General features: G+C 33.5%; 4 protein-coding genes across 4 annotated transcripts; 3 read left to right on the top strand and 1 right to left on the bottom strand.

Moving 5' to 3' along the window:
- Nucleotides 1-1,145: 1,145 nt before the first annotated feature.
- LOC139896255 (uncharacterized protein At3g27210-like) lies at nucleotides 1,146-3,729 on the top strand. Its single transcript, XM_071878852.1, has 3 exons — nucleotides 1,146-1,468; nucleotides 2,797-2,877; nucleotides 3,312-3,729. The coding sequence occupies exons 1-3, from the start codon at nucleotides 1,258-1,260 to the stop codon at nucleotides 3,707-3,709; spliced, it is 690 nt and encodes a 229-aa protein (XP_071734953.1). The 5' UTR covers nucleotides 1,146-1,257; the 3' UTR covers nucleotides 3,710-3,729.
- Nucleotides 3,730-4,857: 1,128 nt separating this feature from the next.
- LOC139899748 (uridine/cytidine kinase UKL1, chloroplastic-like) lies at nucleotides 4,858-9,082 on the top strand. Its single transcript, XM_071882586.1, has 14 exons — nucleotides 4,858-5,041; nucleotides 5,119-5,210; nucleotides 5,582-5,651; nucleotides 5,746-5,864; nucleotides 5,956-6,052; nucleotides 6,453-6,532; nucleotides 6,915-7,109; nucleotides 7,192-7,275; nucleotides 7,376-7,436; nucleotides 7,677-7,737; nucleotides 7,897-7,990; nucleotides 8,103-8,175; nucleotides 8,436-8,518; nucleotides 8,610-9,082. Exons 1-14 carry the CDS (start codon nucleotides 4,897-4,899, stop codon nucleotides 8,754-8,756), a joined length of 1,401 nt encoding a protein of 466 aa, XP_071738687.1. The 5' UTR covers nucleotides 4,858-4,896; the 3' UTR covers nucleotides 8,757-9,082.
- Nucleotides 9,083-10,456: 1,374 nt separating this feature from the next.
- On the top strand, nucleotides 10,457-14,375 carry LOC139899747 (uncharacterized). The gene is made up of 15 exons (XM_071882585.1): nucleotides 10,457-10,733; nucleotides 10,867-10,981; nucleotides 11,312-11,423; nucleotides 11,516-11,560; nucleotides 11,711-11,778; nucleotides 11,867-11,921; nucleotides 12,022-12,101; nucleotides 12,230-12,313; nucleotides 12,505-12,618; nucleotides 12,722-12,840; nucleotides 12,925-13,042; nucleotides 13,240-13,370; nucleotides 13,478-13,631; nucleotides 13,975-14,054; nucleotides 14,171-14,375. The coding sequence occupies exons 1-15, from the start codon at nucleotides 10,501-10,503 to the stop codon at nucleotides 14,283-14,285; spliced, it is 1,623 nt and encodes a 540-aa protein (XP_071738686.1). The 5' UTR covers nucleotides 10,457-10,500; the 3' UTR covers nucleotides 14,286-14,375.
- Nucleotides 14,376-14,463: 88 nt separating this feature from the next.
- LOC139900055 (chloride channel protein CLC-b-like) lies at nucleotides 14,464-18,243 on the bottom strand. Its single transcript, XM_071882864.1, has 6 exons — nucleotides 18,005-18,243; nucleotides 17,691-17,771; nucleotides 17,429-17,606; nucleotides 16,803-17,335; nucleotides 14,707-15,850; nucleotides 14,464-14,600 (listed from the first exon to the last, which is right to left on the bottom strand). The coding sequence occupies exons 1-6, from the start codon at nucleotides 18,241-18,243 to the stop codon at nucleotides 14,484-14,486; spliced, it is 2,292 nt and encodes a 763-aa protein (XP_071738965.1). The 3' UTR covers nucleotides 14,464-14,483.
- Nucleotides 18,244-25,082: the final 6,839 nt, after the last annotated feature.

The following is a 25,082-nucleotide window of genomic DNA, read 5'->3' as shown; positions in this document are numbered from 1 at the left end:
CACCAACACCCCATTTCTTTTAGTATGTATATATAAAATATATAAATATATAATAATATATAATATATATAATATATATAATATAATATAATATAATATAATATATAAAATATAATAGGGTTTTGCTAACTAATGCCTAAGAGCATGAGATAATAGGGTTTTGCTAACTAATGCCTAAGAGCATGTCAAATTCAATCAAATGTGATTGAAAAAAATTGATTTTTTTTTTAAATAAAAAAATTTTTAAAACAATTTTTTTCTTCAATCACATGTTATTATCACGCCACGTGTCGCATTCTGATTAGTCACTTGGATCTCAACTTAAAAATTGGTTTCATTTGAATATTTCTCGTGCCCTTAAAGCACAAGTTAGCAAAACTCTTTTCTAATTGATATATTAAAACTTTTATGAGTCTATTATTTCTCATTGCATGTTTTTTTTAGAAATAAATAGAAATGAAAAGACACGTCAAACTTAGTATTTCTAATATTAATTATTAAAAATAAATAATATTAATATTCAATAAATATCTTTTAATAACAATATCTGATCATAAAACCAAACAATTCTTCATTAATTTCATCCTGCTGAAAAAGCATAACTTCCATAAAAATGTTTATCATATGCAATTAAATAATACTGTAAATGTTACAAAATAAATTACTTATAAAATCATCATAAGTTAATATAAATTTTAACAAATAAATTATTTATATAATCATAATAATTTATAATTTATTATTTATTAATAACTTTTACAATATAAGGCTTTGAGCCATGTTTAGTAAAATCTTAATCATAATCCTAAGAACAATTATTTTAAACAAATAATCCTAAACAATTAAATCATTACTTTTTATTTATAATGAAGTTAATGTGCTGGTTTATAAAATAGTTTTTCGCTTAAAAAATAATAATTAAATTATTGAACACAACATGTCACATATGACATGCCCACCCACAACAAACTTTATCCGAAAAATATAAAGATATTTTTTAAACAAAAAATTTAATTTTATTGAATACCAACAAAAAAGATGTGTTACATTTTGGCCGTTTGTTTACTTTAGAAAACAAATTTTTGAAAAAGAAAAAAAAAAGCCTCCTCCATTATCCTTAATAAAGCCCATCCCAAATTATCTACCATCACAAAAAATATTACTCGTAGTAGGTGATGTTTGGTTAGAAGTTATATAAAACGTTACAGTTTCAAGTTATCATTGTACTACTACTACAAAATACTCCGTACATAAAACATGGGTGCCTGTGTTTCTTCAAATACAAATTCAACATCTCCAGTAAAGATACACAAATCATCATCTGAGCTTAATCGGAAAACAGATAATGTTATGGTGATTCCACCGTCGCCTGTTAAGGAGAAACATCCAATCGTCGTTAATAATGGCAATGTTCCTGTTAAGCCTCAGTTTCCCTCTCTTCATTCATCCGCTAATTCTACTGATTTTGGTACGATTATATAAACCTAGATTATATTTATTCATTGTTTTTGTTGAATGTTGTATGCAAATTGATTTTGTGTTTTATAATTTTGTCGGATTATTGTTTTTTCAGATAGCTGATAATAATTACGGAGTAGTATTATTGTGCTTATCGGGTTTATTTATTATTTTTTTAAAGGAAATTTTTATATAAGTTGATATGATTATCTAATTTTATATTAATATTTAATATTAATATTAAATATCAAAGTGAATTAATCCATTTGAAACAAATTGTATTTATGTTAAGGTTATCCAAACCGATTATTTCGAAATATGATATTATGTGAAAACACACTCTTAAAATTTACTTTTTGTTACGAACAACGAACATGTGATGTTTTTGTGCTTATGGTGGTTGGTGGATCTGTCAACCTTTTTTTATCCATTTAATTGGTCTTGTATGGATTTTGTGCTGCTTTACTCAACTCATTTATTACCTTTTACTGTTGATTTTTATTTTATTATTTACTTGTTTTTGGGTGATTGTTTATTTATTTTTACTTATTGAGTATCTGCATTTGATGACCATATTAAATAAATTTAAATAAATTAAATATTAAATATAAATTAAATTAAATAAATAAAATAAAGTTGTTATATTCTTTGCTTATTATTGAAAAGTGGAAAAAGTTGAGCTATGATTTATAGTTCTGTAGAAGATATATGCAGCTTGTTGAATACCATGTAATATCATCATCTCCATGAATTACGGTATCCGGTGATGGTTATAATTAAGATGTTATTCAATTGACTCGAGTTATGTGTTAATTTATACTCATAACTAACGCTAAAAAGGAAACATGTCAAATGGGTTGAAAGTTGTCCAAAGTGTATTGTTATTTCATAAACGTATACAACTTACTTGATGTTAAGATTTGATTTGAAACCAAAGAAGCAGTGCTTCAACGGTACCCGTCCCTTTGAAGCGGGGCCCCATGTTTGGAAGCTTTACACAAAATGGCGCAGGTTCGAGTCCCGGGGGAGCAATTCCCTCGGAGTATGCCTTCAGGTTAGGCTCGTGCTTGCCACTCATGGGGTATTCGGTGGAGGTGATTTACAGGCATCCGGCTATTACGGGGTTGGCTTGGTGGGTTGCCAAAGGCAACACAGGGTTAAGTTGTCCCTGCCAATCTACACTTTCTTACCCAAGATTTGATTTGAAAGTTATTGTGTAAATATATATTGGTGATTGATACAAGTCTTGTTGATGACCATTTGAAAAACACCTAGCTAATTGCTCAGAATTTTTATATATGTCTTTTTTTTTTTTTTTTTTTGTATATTACCTTGCAGGTAGTAAAGAGGAGACCTTTTTCGACACCCAAGCATGGTTAGACTCCGACTGTGAATCGGATTTCACGAGCGTCAATGGAGGTAAGATATATGCTACTTAAATCACACATATAAAGATAGTCTAGTGGTTCTGTGGTTAGGGCCACATTATTGTCACAGGAGATTTCAGGTTCAAACTTTACTAAATAAAAGGGTCGGAAACGGTGACTGGATAATCCATTTAGGTCGCGCACATCAGAGTAAAATACTTTTCTCCCCGAGTAGCTTGAACAGGAAAAAACCTTATCCGTTTACTCGTTTACATCTATGTTTTAATCAATGTATACTCCGAATTTTGAAACTTGTTATATTTTCTTCGTCTCTACACTATCAAAAGTTGCAAGTTAAGTTTTAGAGTATGAGTGTATGACCTTGCATACCTGCAATTCTCTTTTAGATTTATTTCCACTCATTTTGAGTCTATGTTTGTATTGTTCTTGTGTAGTGTTTGAGTTAACTTGCTATCATATTTGCAGAATTTACACCATCAAGGGTCAGTACACCTGTGCACCATGACTTCCTTACCAGGACCCAACAAACGAAAGGCGGTGCACCAACTGATGACCATAAACCTTCTATGACTCCACCTACAACTCCATTAAAGAAGAAAAAACGACTTTCTGAGCTATTCAATGAAAGCTTTAGAGAGGATTATAACCTCGATGACGAAAGTGAGGAAAATGAAGATCATGCTAAGCAAGCCATTAAGAAAGGGGCGGCGGAGAGCCGTGATGCTACCGCAGTTCGTGGCGGTGGTTTAAAGGCGAAAAGGGAGAGATGGGTGGAGATTGTGCAGGTGAACGGATGCTTACCGAGGGCGCTTTCTAGTTGTAGGGCCGTAACTCAACAGCAAACACAGGTAAGAAGAAAGTAAAAGTGACTTGAACTTGAACTTGAACTCGAACATTGAGCATATTAGCATATATATGATGCTCCTTGATAAACCAGATCTCAGACTCCAATCTTGAATGTATAGAAATGAGAAGTCAATATACATGTAATGTACTTATGTCTTTTTGAATTTTGGATATTGGAGTAATATGCGTATCTGTTGGTAGTAAAGGTTGTGCACTTGTTTGTGCCTGTGCATCAGGTGGCTTTGACCGAAACACACGTGATTATTTGGTTTATCCAAAATTAATATAACGAAGAAATGCTACATTCACATAATTTATAAAATAATTATTCACAGACCAATTAAATTTATTGTTATTTCTCTCATGATTATCTTACTTTATAAAAAGATAAAAATAAAAATTATCTTACTTTATATTGATTGAATTGAATTGAACAAGATGGATTGGATCACGCTAAAAATTGCTAGTGATCACGTCGTTGGCTTTTCATTACACACATAATATACATGCGACATTGTTTAAAGGTTACAAAGTTACTGGTCGGCAGATTTTTAAAACTATACAAAGGTTTGTCGGTTATTGCCATTTAGGTATCTAACCCCAAAAAGTTCAGTGGGTCTACGTTATTACGTTTTCTATTCGACTTGCGTCTTCTTTATTCCAGTTTGATGATCTCGAAACAGGACTTTAAAAATGAACGTCAACAATTCATTACTCAGCGCAAAGATTTTGAGGCGCAATTTGATGAAACCAAAGTTAAGTTGGATAATATGGAGTTGGAGATCGGTCATTTGGAAAGATTGCGTGTTAATTTGTCAAAGGAGATTGGTCATTTGAACTAGATCATTAGGGATTAAAGCGCTAAATACGAACTGCTGCCGCTGAGCACGACATGTTACAATCGGAATACGTTAAAGAGGAAATGATTCAACCGTCTAACCAAAAATTAACGTCACATGATAAACAACAATTCGTTTTACATAAACATTTCAATTTGATAACTGATTTTTTAATATTATAAAATTATAAATTATAAAATGTGTTCTAAAACGTGACCGATCCCGGAATATGCCATTTATATATATTGACAAATAAATTATAAACCTGACGGTAAAAGCTTAAAACCAACGCCCAAACCCCAACACACTGTTTTTATTCAATTATATTCCGACGACTACACTGACTGGCTATCGGTCCTAGTACGATGCCGGAGAAAACGACGTCGATTGATTACGCCATGGAAGCCGCTTCAGGTCCTCATTTTTCCGGCTTACATCTTGACGACCGATTCCTTTCATCCTCCTCATCTTCCCTACTATCCGATTCCATCAAACAGCCGTTCGTCATCGGTACGTGTCTATCGGTTACTCAATTTATCATTTTCATTTTTAATTGTTTTACGATTTTTATATGTTCTGTTTGCTAGGGGTTTCTGGTGGTACTGCTTCCGGTAAAACAACTGTTTGTGACATGATTATTCAACAACTTCATGATCATCGTGTTGTTCTTGTTAATCAAGTATGTATGTATTTGTTATTCAATTTTGGTCTTTAAACAATTTTTTTTTGTCTAATTATGAAATTTGAGATGAGATAAGCTGGTAATGGTGTTTTCTATCTGATTATAAATGGAAGCTAAAATTGCTGTTGATATTGAAATTGATAAGATATATATTTAACACATTTATCAATATGCATGAGTTTGTAATTAAATTGTAACTATAGATGATTAGATGCTAGAAAGCATTATCATAAATGAATAATGGAGCATAAATGTGCCGTTTTAATTGTGTTTGTCTCAAAAAGGTTAACTAGGTCACATCAATTGTTTTGCCGTTTTAATGTAAGTATCCTTGACGTTTAGAATGTGACAATTCTTTTGTCATGTAGGATTCGTTTTATCGTGGTTTAAGCGCCGAAGAATCTGATCGTGTCCATGAGTATAATTTTGATCACCCTGGTAATTTTTTCGTCTCACGTTACGATTTGAAAATGCTCATGATGCAAAAACAAAAAAAAAAAAAAAATGAATATAAAACTTCCTGCTGTTGTAGATGCATTTGACACTGAGCAAATGTTAGAATGTGTTGGAGAGCTCAAACAAGGAAACTCGGTGCAACTTCCAATATATGACTTCAAAAATCACCGCAGATGTAAAGAGTCCTTTCGTCAGGTACTTAGTTATTTGAACATGTTGTCTTGATAATTACTGAGATTGTATTGTTAAAATTACCTCTATAATTTATCTTTAATGTGTTTGTCAGGTTAATGCGTCAGATGTGATTATCTTGGAGGGAATACTGGTATTTCATGACCAAAGGGTTCGTAATTTGATGAATATGAAGATATTTGTCGACACAGGTGTTTATAATTTAGCTTTCATTCTATCAGTAATAATTTATCATATTTATTTAGCACTTCATTTACCTAGTTGCTGTGATCAATACCTTCAGATGTCTTCCACCTATTTCTTTTGGTTTTTGTATGTGAATGAAGTCATACTATATACTCATTAGATGGCTGCAATATGTTCTTTTTAATCAAACCAACTTGCTTTTTGACTTCTTATTTTGTCCCTGGTTTCCCTTTTTCGAGTTTAAGGCTGATTCAAGTGTCACCTCGACACCTTGTACAAGTCATGTTTGGTTTGATATTTCAACTATATTTCACTCTCTTGTGCACTGTATTGTCTGTTAAAGTCTTCCTCCTTTAGTGACCTTAATCCCTCATCTCTTTATTTGTTGACGATTAATTGTACTAGATGCTGATGTGAGGCTTGCTCGTAGAATAAGGCGAGACACGGTTGAGAGGGGTAGAGATGTAAATTCTGTGCTTGAGCAGGTAATTTCTTTCACTTTCTGAAATTTTTGAAATTATTTGTTTGGTGTAATCATTATCAAAATTCAGTACAATCTATTCCTTTTTAGTACTCCATCTACTCAAAATGGAAGTACTCTTAATTTACCTATTCTCCAAAGGATGCAGTATTTCCTTAATTTGGTAACTCCTTAATCAAAATTTACTTTTTGCTCATATGTTATCGTACTAGAAAGTAGAAAAGTAGAAATCAGTAACCTTTAATACTATTATTGTAAGGATTTAGTGAAAATGGAGGTAGACTGAATGCATGGCTAATTTTTAACTAATACTTTGAATCCCGACATCGTGAACAATATGAAGCTTTATGTTGAATGCCAGTGACACCATCATTTGATATGTGCAGTATGCAAAGTTTGTTAAACCTGCTTTCGATGATTTTGTTCTTCCATCAAAAAAGTATGCCGATGTCATCATACCACGAGGAGGTGATAATCATGTGGCAATAGACTTGATTGTGCAACATATTCGCACAAAGCTTGGTCAGCATGACCTATGCAAAATATATCCCAACATTTATGTAATTCAGTCAACATTTCAGGTAACCCTTTTTGTTACCTCTTTATTGGCGCATGACATATTGATAAACTATAAGGTATATTCAGTAATTTGAGGTGAAACAGATTCGAGGCATGCACACATTAATTCGAGATAAAGAGATATCCAAGCATGATTTTGTATTTTATTCAGATCGTCTAATTCGATTGGTACTTGACCCTTTTCCCTACATGAAACTGTAATTAACTGACAGTTGGAATCTAATTTTTTTTGTATTAAATGCTAACGACTAAATGAATTTGGTCCCAGGTTGTGGAACATGGCCTTGGTCATCTACCATTTACTGAGATGCAAGTAGTCACTCCTACAGGTATAATGGCATCCAGTGAGGTTTTTTATCTCCTTATGTAACATTTCATAACGGTGCTAGAAATTACCGAATCATATGTTCAGTATTCTCATGAAAGCCTTGTTATATAATAAATTTATAATTTATATTTATATTGCTGTTTAGTATAGGAAGGTTAATTTGAATGGTAAGAATTATTATTTTATTTTTCTTTACTTTAAAAGTTGCCTAAATATCACTGAGATGTTATTGTTGTTACAGGATCGGTATATAGTGGAGTTGACTTCTGTAAAAAACTGTGTGGGGTGTCGATTGTTCGAAGGTGAGTAATTCTTAAGTGCTATAAGAAGTGTAATGTTGCTTCTGACATGATTACCGCTTCTTAACCTCTGGTGTTGAACGTGTCGTGGACTCGTGGATAGTGTTATGTGATTATCAATGCAATTCGATAAACTATGAATTTTCATTTTTCATTTTACAGTGGTGAAAGTATGGAGAATGCACTGCGTGCGTGTTGTAAAGGCATTAAAATTGGAAAAATCCTGATCCATCGTGATGGTGACAATGGGAAGCAGGTAAGTATCTCTTTCTCGTTTCCACCCTTCGTATGGTTTTTTGTTGTGTATTTCGTGATGATTTATTTTATTTAATATGTAAAATATAAAACCGGTATTCCGTGACATGCAGCTTATATATGAAAAGCTCCCAAATGACATTTCAGAAAGACATGTGCTTCTCCTTGACCCTGTTCTTGCTACAGGTTGGTGATATATTTGTTTCTCTCCTGCTTGTTTAATGCATATAATACGGTTAATAAATTCAACTACCCTTTTTGTGTTTATGTTTTGATGATATGCTGTACTATTTTTCATATATACTCGGGAACTTTTACATGAAAACTTGACGTTTCATCAAAATATATCGTAATGTGAAATCACTAAATTTGGCAACTTTGGTAAGATAAAAAATGATTTTTTAGATTGCATACTGAGCCACCTGTGCATTTGATACGGCCTACAGGTAATTCAGCTAACCAGGCGATTGAACTACTGATACAAAAAGGAGTGCCAGAGTCATACATCATATTCCTCAACCTCATCTCGGTCAGTTCTTTTATACTCGTTATATCTCTCTCATTTTGACCCATTTTCCAACCTGACTGACCCGCCCATTTTACCCTTATGATTTTCTTAGGCCCCAGAAGGAATTCATTGTGTTTCAAAACGGTTTCCTTCAGTGAAGATAGTAACATCAGAGATCGATGTTGCTTTGAATGGCGAGTATCGTGTCATACCTGGTCTTGGGGAGTTTGGTGACCGTTACTTTGGTACAGACGACTGATATGATATTGAGATGATATTATGATGGCAGGGAGTATTTGATGGCGTGTAAATGCTGCTATGATCCAAATTAGGCCTTCAAATCTTTGGGGACTCAATTTATTCTTAGTACTAGTACTAGTATATACAATTGGGTAAAAAGTTACCGTTTAATATTCGTTGTTTGGCAAAAAACTCTGTTATCTTCTTCTTAATATTGCACATATGTTTGTGAATCTTTCTTTTTTAAGACTCGCACTTTATGATCAAAAGGGTGTTCATTCGGCTAATTCAATGTAAACCGAGACGATGGTAAACTAAATAATACGATCAGTTGTACTTTTTAAGAGTGGCACTTAGTGTTCTCGAATCGATCTATTTAACTAGTTGAACTAGAGTGTTTACGTTGATACTAATAGTGATAGTGATACTATAATTTTTTTAAAGGAAGGATTTGCTAAAGGCTACATATACGCTTACTATATTTACTATATATAGGTTTATTATAACCTTATCGAATAAATTTTAAGTCTAATATTACTTTTTAAATTGATTTTCTTTAATTAAATTGCCATCAATATTTGTTTATAGGAATTTTTGAGTTATAAATATAGAATTAAGCTATATAATAAACGTTAATTTTAGCAAATTTTATAATCTTAATCTTAATAGTATCTATCTATAAGTTCTATTAAAATGTTAAAATGATGATGCAGTAATTATTTTTTTCTCTTCTATAAAAAAAAGTCAAAAAGAAAAATTATGAGGGCATATAGATGATGTCATAAATAAAATTATTTTTACAATTAAATTAAATCTATTTAATGATACCATAAATAAGAACTATATAAGTTTAAAAAAATTCAAAAAAAAAAGAAAAAAATTTTAAGCTCTCATGATGATGTCATTATATTTAGTAAAAATATTAACATGTTAATTTTATAATATACGAAACATTATGTACAACCTTATGATAAAACACTCTCATGACTAAATGTACAATATTTGAAACATTATGTATAAACTTGTGGTAAAACCCTCAGGACCATATGTACAATATTTGAAGCATTATGTACAATCTTATGATAAAACACTCATAATATTGTACAACTTTCATATAATAATTGTATTTTTATGTTTTTAAAAAAAATTTAAGAGGCATTTGTTATTACTAATAATTATTATTAAAAATATAAATACTCAATTTTTAAACAAACTTTATTATTATTTATTATAATTATAGTTATTATATTGTTATTATTCAAATATGAGTGTTTTTTAAGAGATTAATTACGTTATATATATATATATATATATATATATATATATATATATATATATATATATATATAGAGAAATAAATGTCTCAATAAAATGTTGTAATGTAGGCTTTTATGACAAAGTTAAGTACATCAAGTTAGTTCATTTAGTCTGACCAAGTTAAGTACATCAATATATTTGTAAAAACGACAAGTTTCTTAGTCGGAATTAGTTGTTCCATGTGTCATTAAATTAAATGGCTTAAATTTACATTCTCTTAATAACTAAAACATATTATTAAACTGTTTCGTTTAAACAAACCCGTAATTTCACGGGTCATTTCACTAGTTAATATATATTTCAATATTATAATAAAATAATAATAATAAATAATAAATAATAAATAAAACAGTAATAATTTGTACTCCGTATACTGTATTTATGAAGTGAAGATAGTCTCATTTTATCCATTCCCGCGTCACCATTACGGCCATCGCCGACCAACTATGTCCGTCTTCTTCCTCTCTGCTCCGCCGTCAGTCTCCGTCTCTCTCTACACCCACCGCTCCACCATCACCACCGCTACCGCCACCATCACCTCTTGCTCTTCCGTTCAGACACTACCACCACTCACGTCATCATCTCGACCGCCACCGTCAAATTCTCTACTTCTAAACCCTAAAACCACTCCTACATCCTCCTCTTCAGGATGCTCACTCAACTGTCCTCACTTCGAATCGTATGTGTCACTATTATTCAACAGTTAATTTCAAAATTCACTTAATTCTTATGCATTGTTAAATTTCGGTATTTGTATATATTATCTATACATACATGGTACTTATTTAATTGTGATTAAATTAATGTTACAGGTGTTCAGGATGTACTCACGAAGATAATCTCCATAGTCCGGGTATTTTACAAGAGGCTACTACATTCTTCAAGAAGCTTGGTGTTTCGGATTTCACTTTTGATACTTGTAGGCTGGTACCATATCTAATTCCTAACTACTCACACGCAGTGTTAAATTTCTTATGTCTATGATTTAGAACTCTGTAAGGGACGTTGAATATTAACATCCCTCTGAATTTATATTCGAAAAGTGGCTGTTTGAATTTAGGTAACAGATTATGTGTATTAAAATGGAAGTTTGGTACTTACAATAAAAATAGTTAATGTATATTGAAAATGAAGTTCATGAAGTTAACAGTTGCATTGATTTTGGTTTTGTTTTATCCTCCATGATCACGGAATATGCTTTTCGTTTTCTGAATTAAGGATGTGTCTGTCTAGAAATTAACATGCTTTGAATTACAGTGGGGATGGAGGTGTCGTGCTAAACTTGCCATACGAGGATCATCAACTGATCCTCTGATTGGTCTATATGAGGAGGGCACACACAACGTTGTTGATATACCAGATTGCAAAGGTCTGATTAGGTGTATCTAGTCTAGACATTAAGATACACCATTTGAACTCATTTGAGCTAATTTTGCAGTTTTACACCTTATGTTTATGCAGCCCATCATCCAAGCATAAATACTGCCGTCGAGCTTTTGAGAAAAGGCTAGTTTATAAATTTTGAACTAATTTTTATTTTTTCTCTTTTCGGGAATGCAAATACATTTCGTTGAACAAAGAAAAGAGTTTAAAGAAATAAAAGTATAATGAATGTAATGTTTGGTCACTTTTTTATGTCTTCTGAACCCTCTTCAGGGATAAAGATTCTTAACATTGAGCCTTATGATGAAGATGAACGGACTGGTTATCTGAGATATGTTCAGGTGCAACATGTTTTCAGTCTAACTAAAGCTTAAGTATCAGTTGGGAGTAACTCGTGCGTCTATATGCTAATTAAATGGTTATCTGTAGATGGCTGTCACTACATACAACACCTCTCTCCCTGCTTCAGAAAGATATAGAAATGGTTAGTAATCACTTATTTATACTCTAATTTATATGCAACACATATGTTGACTTTTTGAAATTATGTTAGAATGTAATAATAAAATTTACATTTGTTACAGGTAGAGTACAAGTTTCTTTAGTCTGGAACTCACGTAGTGAAACTTCTGCAAGTGCAGAGAAGTTGAATGACTTAGCTACAGTAATTCCAATATCATTTACAGAAACTTTGATGCTTTTCTCAATTTTCGTAAACTAAAACCTAAATAGAATTTCTCCTTGGAGTCCTCTAACTTCAATGAACGTGCTTTTTTGTGGTTTGTCTTGTAGTTTTTGTGGAGAAATGGGGGGCCAAACAGTAAAGTTCATTTAATTCATTCTGTTTGGGCGAACTTCCAAACGTCGACCAATAATGTGAGTGATGTATATTTGTTTATGTGTTTCTATTAGTAAGTGGGTTGTTTGGTGTTAATCAAGTAGGGTTTTTAGTTAAAGAATTGCTTTATTATCATTCTCAAGTCCTTACAGCCGGATAAAAATAAGAAAAAAACATGACTTCCATGCTAAATAAACATCTTTTATCTTCTTTATATGTGGTGATACAGGTTATATTTGGAAATAGATGGAGGCATATATTAGGAGAAAGAGATTTTTGGGAGCATGTTGGAGGAATTGATGTTTATTTGGCTCCATCAAGTTTTGGCCAAGCGAACACAAGGGTATAAACATCATTCAGCACGAAATTGTTGCTTTAATGCACTTGTTTTGTATACTTCTATTGTAATAGTTTCATTGTGTAATGTGATTGTTTTGATTTTTCAGGCTTTTGATTCATTGCTTCAAAAACTTCATAGATATGTTCCGCTTGGTTCATCAGTTACTGACCTATACGCTGGAGCTGGAGTAATTGGATTGTCACTGGCTTCCACAAGAAAATGCAGGAAAGAAACGTTCATATGTGGTTCTGGATGATCAAAGTATTATTTCATTAATTGATTGTGCTTCTATAATTTTGATATTTACAGATCTGTTAGATGTGTTGAGATTAATAAAGAATCTAAGTTTGCTTTTGAGAAGACAATTGAACGATTACCAAGCTCCATCGATAGCAGCATTAGCTGGCATCATGCGGACACTTCAATTGTTAGTACTGAAGTCTTCATCTCCCACATTCTTACTACTTATTTTTAGTTTAAAGTAATGACTAGCATTACTTTCTTGTAGTAATAATGTAGTTAATAGTTAATTAAAACACAGTTGCTATTTTGTGCAATGAGATAATGTAGTTTAAGGTTAGTACTGAAGTAACATGTAATCTAGCTCATTAAAACTTCTCTCAGGAACCACTTTCTTGGCTTGTGGGGTCAGATGTTCTTGTGGTTGATCCTCCTAGAAAAGGGCTTGACCCATCTCTGATTGGGGCTTTACGGGCCATTAAACAAGCAGAGCGTAAATCTATGACACTTGAAAGGTAGGAATTTTCTTAAAGTTAGTTGAATTTTTTGCTTCAAACTTTATTGACTTTGACATCTGTTAAGAAGTGAATAATCTGAACCTTTGGACTGGTTTTCGCTTTAGCCCAAACATGAAGTCAAAAGATGAAAAAAGACCTTGGATTTTACGAGCTAGAGAAGATTCAATCGAGATTCCAAGTCGAACCACACAAGAAGAAAGTCGAGAACTACCTCAAACACTTATATATATTAGCTGTGGATGGGAAAGCTTCAAAGAGGTAATCTTTTTTCAAAATAATTGCTGAAAAAAATGGACGGGGCACATACTAGGCCACAACAGGTTATCTTTGGCATGTGTCAAAACGGGTCAGGCAAGCTTTGCCCAAAATGCATTTTCTCCAAAGTTTTTGAACACCGAATGTATGTCTTCAATAATTTGCAGGAGGTCCGACGCATCAGAAGTGTACTTTAGGTGACATATGACCCATTTGACATATATGACCTGGTTGCTATTTAGCCATTTTTTATTTGACCCATTGGAGATGAAAATAAATCAAATTAACCCATTTTAAAGTAAATGGGTTGAAAATGACCCATTCTAATGTGGATCCTGTTGTGCAGAATTGCATGGCATTACTGTCAAGTAAAGCGTGGCATTTGAGTAAGGCCCATGGTTTCAATTTCTTTCCTGGTACCCACAGGTATCTTTTTGTGTTTTCTGATTTACTACTACATCATGTTGTACAATGATTTAATACGATTTGCATCATCTGGTTGTTGCTTTGTAACATTTATATCTTAAAATTGGTCTACGCAGCATTGAAATTTTGGCTGTATTCAAACGAGGGCCTGGAGCAAGTGTCAAGAAAAAGAAATCTGGCAAGAAGAAGAAGAAGAAAACTAAAACTGAAATACAATCGAAATCCTTCTAAATGATTGATATTGTAATTGTTAGTTATAAGCTACAATGTGTACCACGAGCATTAATAATGAAAGTTATCTTACCTTATTGTGTTATTGTACTTATTTTCTTTTATATGTAAGTATATGTCTATACAGGAATCAAAAATTTGAAATTGAAGGGTGTGCAATCAATACATAAGTCATGGAATTATTCGGCGCGTATATGTTCATTGAGATTTGGCTTCTTCTTTTACTTGCTTGGAGTTTTCAATATGAGGAAATACTTTCAAAATGTTGTGGGCCCTCAAATCTTGCCGGGTCAGGATCCCCACCAATGGCGGAACCTAATCAAAGATACATAGCTTCAGGTGAGTAACATTAAACCTTCTAGAGAAGTATTAATGTTTTATATAAGTTGGGTTATGAAGCTGATAATTATAAGGAACTTACTGCAGGTCCATGGTACTTAGGGAGGACAAGCATGTGGCGGAGTCCCACCTCCCTGAACTGCACCATAGCTTTTGCGACTGACATGGTTTCAACCACTGTATAAGGTGTTGTATTCGTAAGTGGATGCAAATCAACGTACATTTCCGCTTCTTCATCTGTCACCGCCACCTCATCTTTCTTCCCCCATCGTTCTGCCACATCAGCATAACTAATTTTTCCTCTAATTTCCCACTCTTTTGTTCTCCTTCTCTCTTTCAAAAACCATTTTTTCTTCAAAACCAACAAAAGGTGATCTCTTAAAATAATCCCTTTCACTTCACTCACCGGGCCCACTTGCAGCACGTCTATATTATCCACTACCGGGAAACCATTATGTGTGGTGTTTCGCAAAACCTCTAATATACGACCTACTTTTTCAATTCCAGAAAGAGTGACAACTGGCGGCTTAACTGCCGCCAGATCACCGACAGTAATATTTCTCATCCATGGTTTAGGGTGGGCTTCCAAAAAAGGAAGCCCTTTAAGATCGAGTATGATTTCATAAATGCTCGGGTTAAAATAATCTCCAACACTTTTAGCTATAAGAAGAACAATCATGGTTATGGGAAGTAAAAGAAGATTATCGGTTAGTTCAAGAAATATGACACAAATGGAAACCGTCATTCGCATTGACCCCGCCATTAACGACGCTGCACCTAAAACTGCATACAAACCTTGGTCAATCTTTGACCATGGTTCCATTGCCATACCAAGCATGCGGCCATAGGCGGACCCCATTAGAAGGATAGGGAGGAAAAGACCAGTTGGAACTGCAATGCCGAATGTGATGATTCCCAGTATGCAATAAAGCGCAAAGAAAAGGAGTAGGGAGGTTGTATCGTATTGTGTCGAAGTGTTGACGGAGAAGATATTGCGTACGGCATCATCGTTGGTTGTGAGGAGGATAGTTGCTAGGTCATTGTAGTGTCCATTTGGGCAGTTGAATTGCTTGAAGTTACCCATTCTTCCTGTATTGGGGCACTCGTAATCTATAAGTGATGGGTCACATGGTTTGCAGCTGACAAGAAATGGGAGTCCATATTGGCACGCAGAGGTAAATAATGCAACAGTGAGGCTTAGTAATATCTTGGCTGTTTTCCCTTTCCTGCAAGATAAACGGCCGTAAGAGTTTTAGTAGAGGTGGAAACAAGTGCTGCACTTCAGGTAAAAAATGGTTAATTTTTTGTGTAATTCTGTTAATCCAGTTCAATTTAGTAGAGGTGGAAATAAGTTCTATAACTTCAAACCTTCTATAAGTTACTATTATGTCAAATTGGATTACTAAGTTTATTTTAATTTAGTAGTAATCTAATTTTTGAATAAACTGATTTATGAGGTGTTTTTTTTACCCACTGGAGTAAACATAACCCAAATCGACCCCTTTGTCAGTAAAGTAAGCTTGACTTTGTTTGGTATCAAGCATAGATTTGGTAACTTCAACCGAAACAGAACTAAAGACCTTAGTAATTAGTGGTGGCAAGATGGTTGGGTCAGGTAATAGGTCAAAACATGTTTGGGGGTTATCAGGTTAGGTCCTATTCATCTGCAAACATATTTTCTCTAATTCTTTGATTTTAATATATGATTAGTACATTAATTGTGACTACAAAAACAGTTTTGTTACATTTATAGCCTAAATCTTTGAATAAATGATTAAGGAGGTTGTATGCACTTAAATTAGAATTCGGGTGATTTCAACTCATTTTCCTGTTACCTAATTCTTGTATTTGACCTATCTGAAATGAAATACAGCCCAAATTTTTTAAAGGAATAATTAACTTACTATATGTTTACCAAATATTTCATGTTTCGGTAATTTTAGATGTAATGGTCTACAAGATTTCAAGCATCAAAAATACATTCTGGTAACCTGTTTTCTTTTAAATTTGTTTTTTCAACCTGCTTGACTGATTAGAGATGGAACATATTCCTGAATGAATATTTATTAGTTGATTAGTTAAAATTGTCACTATTGTTTTCTTCTAGGACGATAAATCCATGTCATACTGATATCTGGTTCTTGAACTGAAACAAAGCATCAGGTTAGGATGACTTACTCGTTAACGAGACTGTACACTCCGAGGATTTTTTGCAGGAGGTAGTTGTAAAGGCTTCCTAAAACTCCACCAACAATTCCAATCGAAATAATCGGGATGACGTCAGCAACACGATAGCTTACCGAAACACTGCTAACATCAAACATTATCAACCCATCTTCTCCAAAAAGTCCACAATTTCCGGATTTACAATACTCAATCGAAACCCTAAGCACTACAACCACAATTGCAGTACTAAAAAAAGTTCTCCAAAGAAGAGCACTTCTCCACCATGTTGCCACCTCTTCAAGTGAAAACAAGACACCGCCAACTGGTGCGCGGAACGCAGCACATACCCCTGAGGAGGCACCACACGTGATTATATCTCTCCGGTCCCGATCGTTGTTGAAGTAACGCATCCAACCCCATTTTATCTGGTAATTATCTGGCCCCCCTTGGCCTATTAATGAAGCGATACAAGCACCGATGTGTATCAATGGTCCTTCTTTTCCTAGGTCCAGGCCTGCAGACACGACTCCTATGGTTCCTATGATCTGTAATCGTAAAGAAAGATTGGTAACCATTTACTTGATCATTAGATGTTAGAGTTTCAAACAAGTTAGACCAAAACAGTGGAATATATTTACCTTAACAAACATTGTTGTAGCACCAAACATTTTGGGTGTGTCTACCCCATTTAGGTAAGCTTTGATTTCAGGAGCACCGGGCCCGGCTGCAGTAGGTGCAAAAAATGTACACAAAATCGTTGCAACCAGTGTCAATAGTAAATTAACCCCAGACATGAAGAAGAACCCCATCATGTATCTGCATCCATCATAATTATGTAAATTTTAGAAAAATGATATTGTACCGCAATGGAATTGGAAGTTACGTTTTCATACGCTCAACCTGTATATATTGATAAAACTATAAGTAAATAAGAAAACCTCTTTTTCTTTATGTAGTGAAAGACAACCAGTAGTTTGTAGCCTGCAATGTTTTCAACAGCAATATTAATAAGAGTGGCCGTGATACCGGTTAGAAACCCAACCAGAAAGGCCTGTGACCATTTCCAGAATATATACTGCAAGACTTGAACTCGTGATCTGCTTCTCAAGTCATGTTTGAACATATCATTTTCGCTGATCCTGTCGTGCATTCATGATCATATTTTTAATAATAGAATTTAGCAAATATTCGAGACAAGTAAAATATAAACTTACTCGTAATTCAAGCTCTCAATACGAGGAACTTTGGCCCCCATGGTAGCTTCTGTACTAGCAGAAATGGTATGATCTCTATTGAGAAGTGGCTCGTGCACTAACTTGTTTGTTTCGTGCTTTAGACCTTGTTCTTCCATATGGTAAATAGTTGTCTCTTCTACTTGGTCTGATTCTTCTTCCATTTTATCAAATGAAGTTTGGAAACTTCGAATACACTTTGTGCAGTTAGATTTTGCCATTTTTTTTTGTTTGCTTTATTAAATAGGAGGTTATTACATCATTACATGTATTGAATGATTTATGCACGTAATAACCTCAGCAGTCATAATTTATAAGGGATGTCGTTATCAGTGTTAAATTTATTACAGTATTAAGACTCAAATAAACAATAGGCGAGATGTATTTCACTGCACTGCACCCCGTGAAAATCACCGGAATAAAGAAATAAATAAAAAGTTGTGTTAGTTTTCAAGTTATTAGATAAATTAATGTTTAAAATGGTTCATGAAGGTGACATATATGGGTCTGATACCGATACCCACGCTTTGCAATAATACAAAAATGGTTTACTAGTAAAAGGGCCTTACTCTTTGTTTGCAAGAGGTATTTAGACCACTTGTAACGGTGGTTATGCAACGCCGTGGGATCTGACGTAGCAAGCCACCCGCACCCATATTGTGCCTAACAAGGCGCTGGTTTACCATTTTTGATTTTTGTGAGGCGTCGGTTGGAAAGCCACGACCAAAGCAACAGCCGTGAGTTGAGAAGCCAAACAACATGATTGGTTGATTTTTTATTAATATTTTTAATATATTATTTTAATTCAATTTTTTTTCACTCTACCAATCATATTTGACCACATCACCACAACACTCATAACCCATATCACTATTACGTCACACAAAAAAATTCACACCGCCTAGTCAGTGAAAAAGTGCAAAAGAAAAAACTCACACTACAAACCCACACCATCCACTATTGCAAATGGTCTTAAACAAAATTTGTTAAGACAAAATATCATTAACAACACATCATTATCACAAGAATGGTTTAGTTGTAAGTGTCCTGATATCCTCACAAGAATATCATTAACAACGCATCTTAAGTTGGATAGGAAAAGAGTTGGAAACATAGAATAACCAATTAAGTCACATACATCTTAGTGATGTGGTAGCGTGGGGTTACGAAATATACTATATTTTTAATACGGAATGCTACAAAATTTAACAAGTTTTAATTAAATATTTACAAAATGGATATACCAAAACCTTGCTACAACACAATAGGCAGTGTACCTAGTCGCGGAGTAGTATAGTTTTTAGTAAGTTCGGTTCGTTCCACAGGGAGACGGGCTTATGAAACACTTATTTTTATATAATTATATTTGTACAAAAATATATAAATATATATATAATAATATATAAAAGTGGGGGTTTTACCGTTTAATGACCGGTTTGTCGATTTATATTTTAAGCGAAGCGTATAGTAAATGACGATATTTAAATAACAATATAAAATAAATAACAATAATTGAAATGACAATAAATAAAAGTACGAGAAAAAATGAAATAAAATATATTATGCTTATTTAAACTTCCGTAATCATGATGTTTGACGTGTTGATTTTAGTTTTATGCCCATGGGTTAATTGTCCTTTGTCCTGGATTATTTAATATGTCCGTCTGATTTTTGTCCATAACAGTCCATCAGTCATAAATATAAAGTGCGAGTGTCCTCGTCAAATTATTATTATACCCGAAGTTAAATATTCCAACTAATTGGGGATTCGAATTGTAACAAGGTTTTAATACTTTGTTTAATGAATACACCAGGTTATCGACTGCGTGTAAACCAAGGTTTTACTACTTTGTTAACAATTACACCAATTACCCTTGAATGTAATTTCACCCCTGTTTTAATTATTCTAGTGGCTATTAATCCATTCCCGTGTCCGGTTAAATGAACGATTATTCGTACATATAAATACCCCGCCCATCGTGTCCGATCGAGTGTATATGGTAATTTATAGGGACGCCCAATTGTAAATCTTTATATTAACATTAACAAACTTTCATTTAGTTAAACAAATATAAAGCCCATTAATAGCCCATAGTCTAATTTCCACAAGTGTCGTTCTTTTGTCCAAACCCCAATTATGGTACAAAGCCCAATTACCCCGTCTTTAATATTTAGTCCAACATCATGATTATTTTGGCTCAAATAAGCATAATAATAACTTAAGTACGAGACATTAATTTAAAAAGGAGAACATAACTTACATTGAGTATTTATCGCGTAGTGTTACACGGACAGAGCTCCGACTTTAAAAACCCGTAAAAATAACTTTTACATAACCCAAACTAATCTAATATAACACTAATCTATACTATATATATATATATATATATATATATTTATTTATTACATTATTCTTACAGAGTATTATTATGTAATTGTGTGTGTGGTGTTAAAAACGAACGAAAAACTGGCAATTTATAGAATGTGAGCTGATTCTGATCCTCATGCGACTCGCATGGGTTTATGCCTATTTGCCATGCGACTCGCATGGCCACGCTGGACAGCTCACATATCTTTTGTCTTCTTGTTCGTCGACATATTTATTAAATATATATAAAATATAAATAATTTTAATAATTATTTATATATTATATTATATTTATGTGCATAGTAGACTAGATATTTTTGGTCCATTGCGTCGGGCGTTTCTTCTTGGCTCGGGTCCCGGTTCCGGATTTTCGAACGTCCTCTCGTACTATTTTATATCGTGTACTTTGCGTTCCGCAACTTGTACTCTTGTCATTTTTAGACGTCCTTCATAAATATTTTGAACCTTTTTGATTGAATCTTGTACATTTGAGCATTTTGGACCTTTTTGTCTTCAAATCTTCGTTTACGCCTTTTGTCTTCGCACTTATTAAATATAAACAATTACAATGAAAATATAATACAATTACATATGAAAACCTATTATTTAGGAGGGATATTGCTATGAAATATATGTTCCTTTTTAGCCTTATCAAATATCCCCACACTTGAACGTTGCTTGTCCTCAAGCAATACAGAACTTGAAATATAAACATTAAATATCACTTCTTTATTCTTCACACTTTGTACATCAGTGATTTTGATAGAGCGGTATAAACAATGATAGTAACGATGTGGTTAAAGGTGGGTGTGTCTTTTATAGTTGCCTCGGGTTTAGGTCAACGACACTGGCAATCAATTAGCTGATTTACTTTCGGTTTCCAAAGCAAAGTGCACATTTGAAAGGCGGTTTACAGTCCCACATGACTATAAAAATTTAGATCCTTAAGGAAATTGGATCTTTATGAAAACATTTGATCTTTTGAAAATTCATTCTAGCTTTTACCCTAGACAAGTTTTCTGATTTAATCCATTCTTTGGTGTTGCAAAATATATTTGTGGATCAATATTTTGGCTTAAAACTTTTAGGTTCGTGTAATCCACTGCTATCCTGGTATCGAAAAGCACACATCCAGTTTACTTGTTCCGTATATTACCTTTCGGTAAACTACCGTCCGGTTGTAAAGGAAAGCGATGAACAAGAAACTGTTAAGGCAATGTCTAATGACATGCATTTGTTCATGGTCTAAAAACGTGTCGGATGCTAGAACTATCCTTGGTAGGAGCAATAGTAAAGATCATCCTATGATTTTTCGGTCTGGCACAAGGTCCTGTCTCTGACCATGCTATGCAACCACCGTTCTTACGGTTGACACCCGATTTGGTTCAGGTGACCTAATGAATTCAAGGTGAATTTCTTAGGATTTTACGTTCAATGGTAATGAACGCATTGAAAATGGTTTTTCAGAAAACAAATCGGTTTGTATTTTTGATCAAAATATTTTCTCGTTCAAGCTCGAGTTTAGATATCATCGAATTCTATGAGTTTGTAATTCTCAATCTTTAAGGTCAATCTCAAGGATTGAGTAATATCAGGCTTAAAAGCTGATTTTTAATCTTTTAAGGAGATTATCCTTTCTGGGGATCTGATTCATTAGTCTTATCAAGCTAATTTGCACGGTGCCTCCCCATTGTACGAGATAAATCCTTCTCATGGTTAGGATAAATCTGACCACTTGGCGACCCTGTTTGATGCTGAGGTCCGTGGATTTCCTGCTGATTTTAGAAATGACTTTTCTAGATTTTTCGTCAACCTACAGCTGGTCTGGACGACAACTTCATGACCTAAATCAAGAAGCGCGTGTCTTTTTCGGAAGACTTTACTTCCTTCTAATGATGGAATTGATTCATCGTGTAGATCCATCTTTCTTTCAAAAGTATCACAATAAACCGGGTAAAACTATTAATTTAGTTCAAAACAAAAGCACCTGCAATAACTTTACAGAAACATGTGATAGATAGTTCTTAATTGAATGACTTGGTATATTCTCCCCACACTTAGTTTCTTTCTTTGCCTTTTTATTCTCCTTTATTCCATTCTTAAATGAATTCAAGCATTTTGGGTTGTTTCTCAATTTATGTCCTTTTCGAGGTAACGATAATTTCGGTATTAACACCTAGTTTTCATCGTTCATAAATATATATAAACATGATTTTGACTTCATTTAATTGAAAATTTTTCAAATTTTCACAAAATTTGGCAAATAAACTAAGTGTAAACCCGAGAGAATTTATAACCCTTCCCCACACTTGAGATCATGCAATGCCCTCATTTGCATGAAATCAGACTCTAATTATAAATTCATGAGGGTGATTAGTGTAGAAAAGTGATTAAGAATACCTAGTTTGTACTTACAAAGCTCGACGAATGATAGATGGCGCGCCTCATCGTTCATTCCTTCTTGTATTATCACACATGTTTTTCTTCAAAAATGGTTGCTTTTCTGAACTGTTTGCTAATCTTTGAAAATGCATCTTTTACCCTAATTTATTATGCATGTTTATTAACGAGTTATGCACTAACCTGAACCCCTAATTTAACGTTAAGTGGGGTAGACTTCCCCACACTTAGCTGACGACATGTGAAATCGGTGGAATAAGTTCCACGAATTAAAATAGTGAGCCAGTTATTTGCATCTCGGGTGGTGTATAATATATCAATGGGTTTAAAGTTTAGACTCACCCGATCGTCACTACTTAATTCTTTTTTAAGTGTAGCTTTTAGTAAATGGATATGTCTCTTTTCTGGTTCTTGGTCAAATGGATCGATATACGCCGACATACTTATTTCTATAGGGTGGACAATTCCTAAAATTTCCTTCCGTTCATTCTCGGGATCAAAGTTTTCACCTCTATTACCCAATTGGGTGAAATCCGAGGTGTCATTATCTATTACAGCTCGTGGTTCATCTTCAGTAGATGACTCGTCTATTGAGAATATTGGGTTAGGAGGTTGTGGAATGGTGAAGTTCGGTTTGGTCTCGGGGGTAAAATTTTCAACGTTATCGTTTTCCCAAGAGTACCAATTTGTTACCCTTACATCTTCTTCGTCGGTAGAGGCTAATGTGTCGATATGTTGTGAAATTGGTAAGGCTGAATAAGAATTATCATCGGGATAGTTGGTGATTTCGGAGCTCTCGAATTCATCAAAATTCGATGATTTGAGATTTTCTTGCACAATACTCCTCAGATCAACAGGTGTGTAATCTGATAGAGTTTCAGCTTGCCGGTTTACAAACTCGCTCATTTGTTTATTTTGAGCATCGAGTTCTTCGAGTTTGATTTTCATATGATCTAAAGAATTTTCGGACACGTAATTTTCCTCGTCTTCTGGTTGTTGAGTTTGGATATATTCTTGGGAATAATCCCAGTTTGAATTGCGTTCTTCATAATCGTTCCATGCAGGTTCTGTGGGTGCGTAATTTTCCATAGGAACGTAATAGTAACATTCCCATGTTGAGTGATAATCTCCACAGATTTTACAACCAGTTATTGTTTCATCGTTCGCGATCCAAGATTGACTGAATGAATTGTCATCAACACTCGGTTGAGAGTATTGATTTAATTGATTTTGGAGTTCAAAAAGAGTTTCCAAGGCCTTGCTTTCAAAATTTTCCATTTTATTGCGATGGCCAAATTTTAGCTACAATGTGGTGCATTTACTAATTATCCTATTAGTTATAAAAATAGAAAAACTTATATAAGTTGTCCAATTAATAGACTTTTCTGCTTTTGCCCACGTTTCGAATAGCCAAAAGATGCAGCAGGGAGCCAGAACCCTTTAAATCGGAAGCTCACAACTCAGCCACTAACAAATCCAACTATTACTACGAAGCAGAAAATTGTCAACGTCCATTAATTTAACCACTTAAATAATTTTTCTTTCTGTTTGAGATATTAGATAAGAAATAGAGAAAATTTCTAAGTCCTAAAAACTAAAATGTCGAGAAATAAGAAAGAAAAAGATTGCGCGTCGAAAAGTGTCGAAAAATAAAAATAAGAAAGAAAAACGTCGGAACTTAAAAGTCTAAAAATTATATCTAAAAAGTTGCGCCTAAAGGTCTACAGGTAAAACTAAAGCGAAAAACGGCGTCGCAAAATTCTAAAGCACCTAAATCTTAGTCTAAGGAATAAGCACTTAAGGGATTTTACGGCAATGCCTAAAAATTCTAGAAATAAAAATGAAACTACGGCAAAAACTAGACTTAAAACTAAGCACGAATGATAAAAATACAAAAATTACGCTAAAAATAAATAAAAAGGCACAAAATATAAAAGAGATAAAAAGTTATAAAAATATTAGATTTTATAAAAATATTATTTTTATATTTTATATATTATAGTATTAAGTATTATATATTATAAAACTAGTTTAAAGTAATAAAAATAAAATAAACTAAAAACTTAATTATAATAATAATAATAGTATTAGGGTTTAAGTAATAATAATATTAAAATCCGTATTTAATGCGTAACTAGGGTTGTATGTGGCCCTGTCAGACCCCTCATGCGACTCGCATGGGGTTCAGGCTAAGGGTCATGCGAGTCGCATGACCTCCAGAGCCGGTTCAAATGAGGGGGGTCAAATGACAGGTTCAGTTTGTATTATATTTATATTTATTTTATTTTCTGT

Source organism: Rutidosis leptorrhynchoides, chromosome 3, assembly GCF_046630445.1.
Source record: "Rutidosis leptorrhynchoides isolate AG116_Rl617_1_P2 chromosome 3, CSIRO_AGI_Rlap_v1, whole genome shotgun sequence".
Taxonomy (NCBI): Eukaryota; Viridiplantae; Streptophyta; class Magnoliopsida; order Asterales; family Asteraceae; genus Rutidosis; species Rutidosis leptorrhynchoides.
Note: the sequence above shows the minus strand (reverse complement) of the source record. Positions and strands in the feature narration are given on the sequence as shown.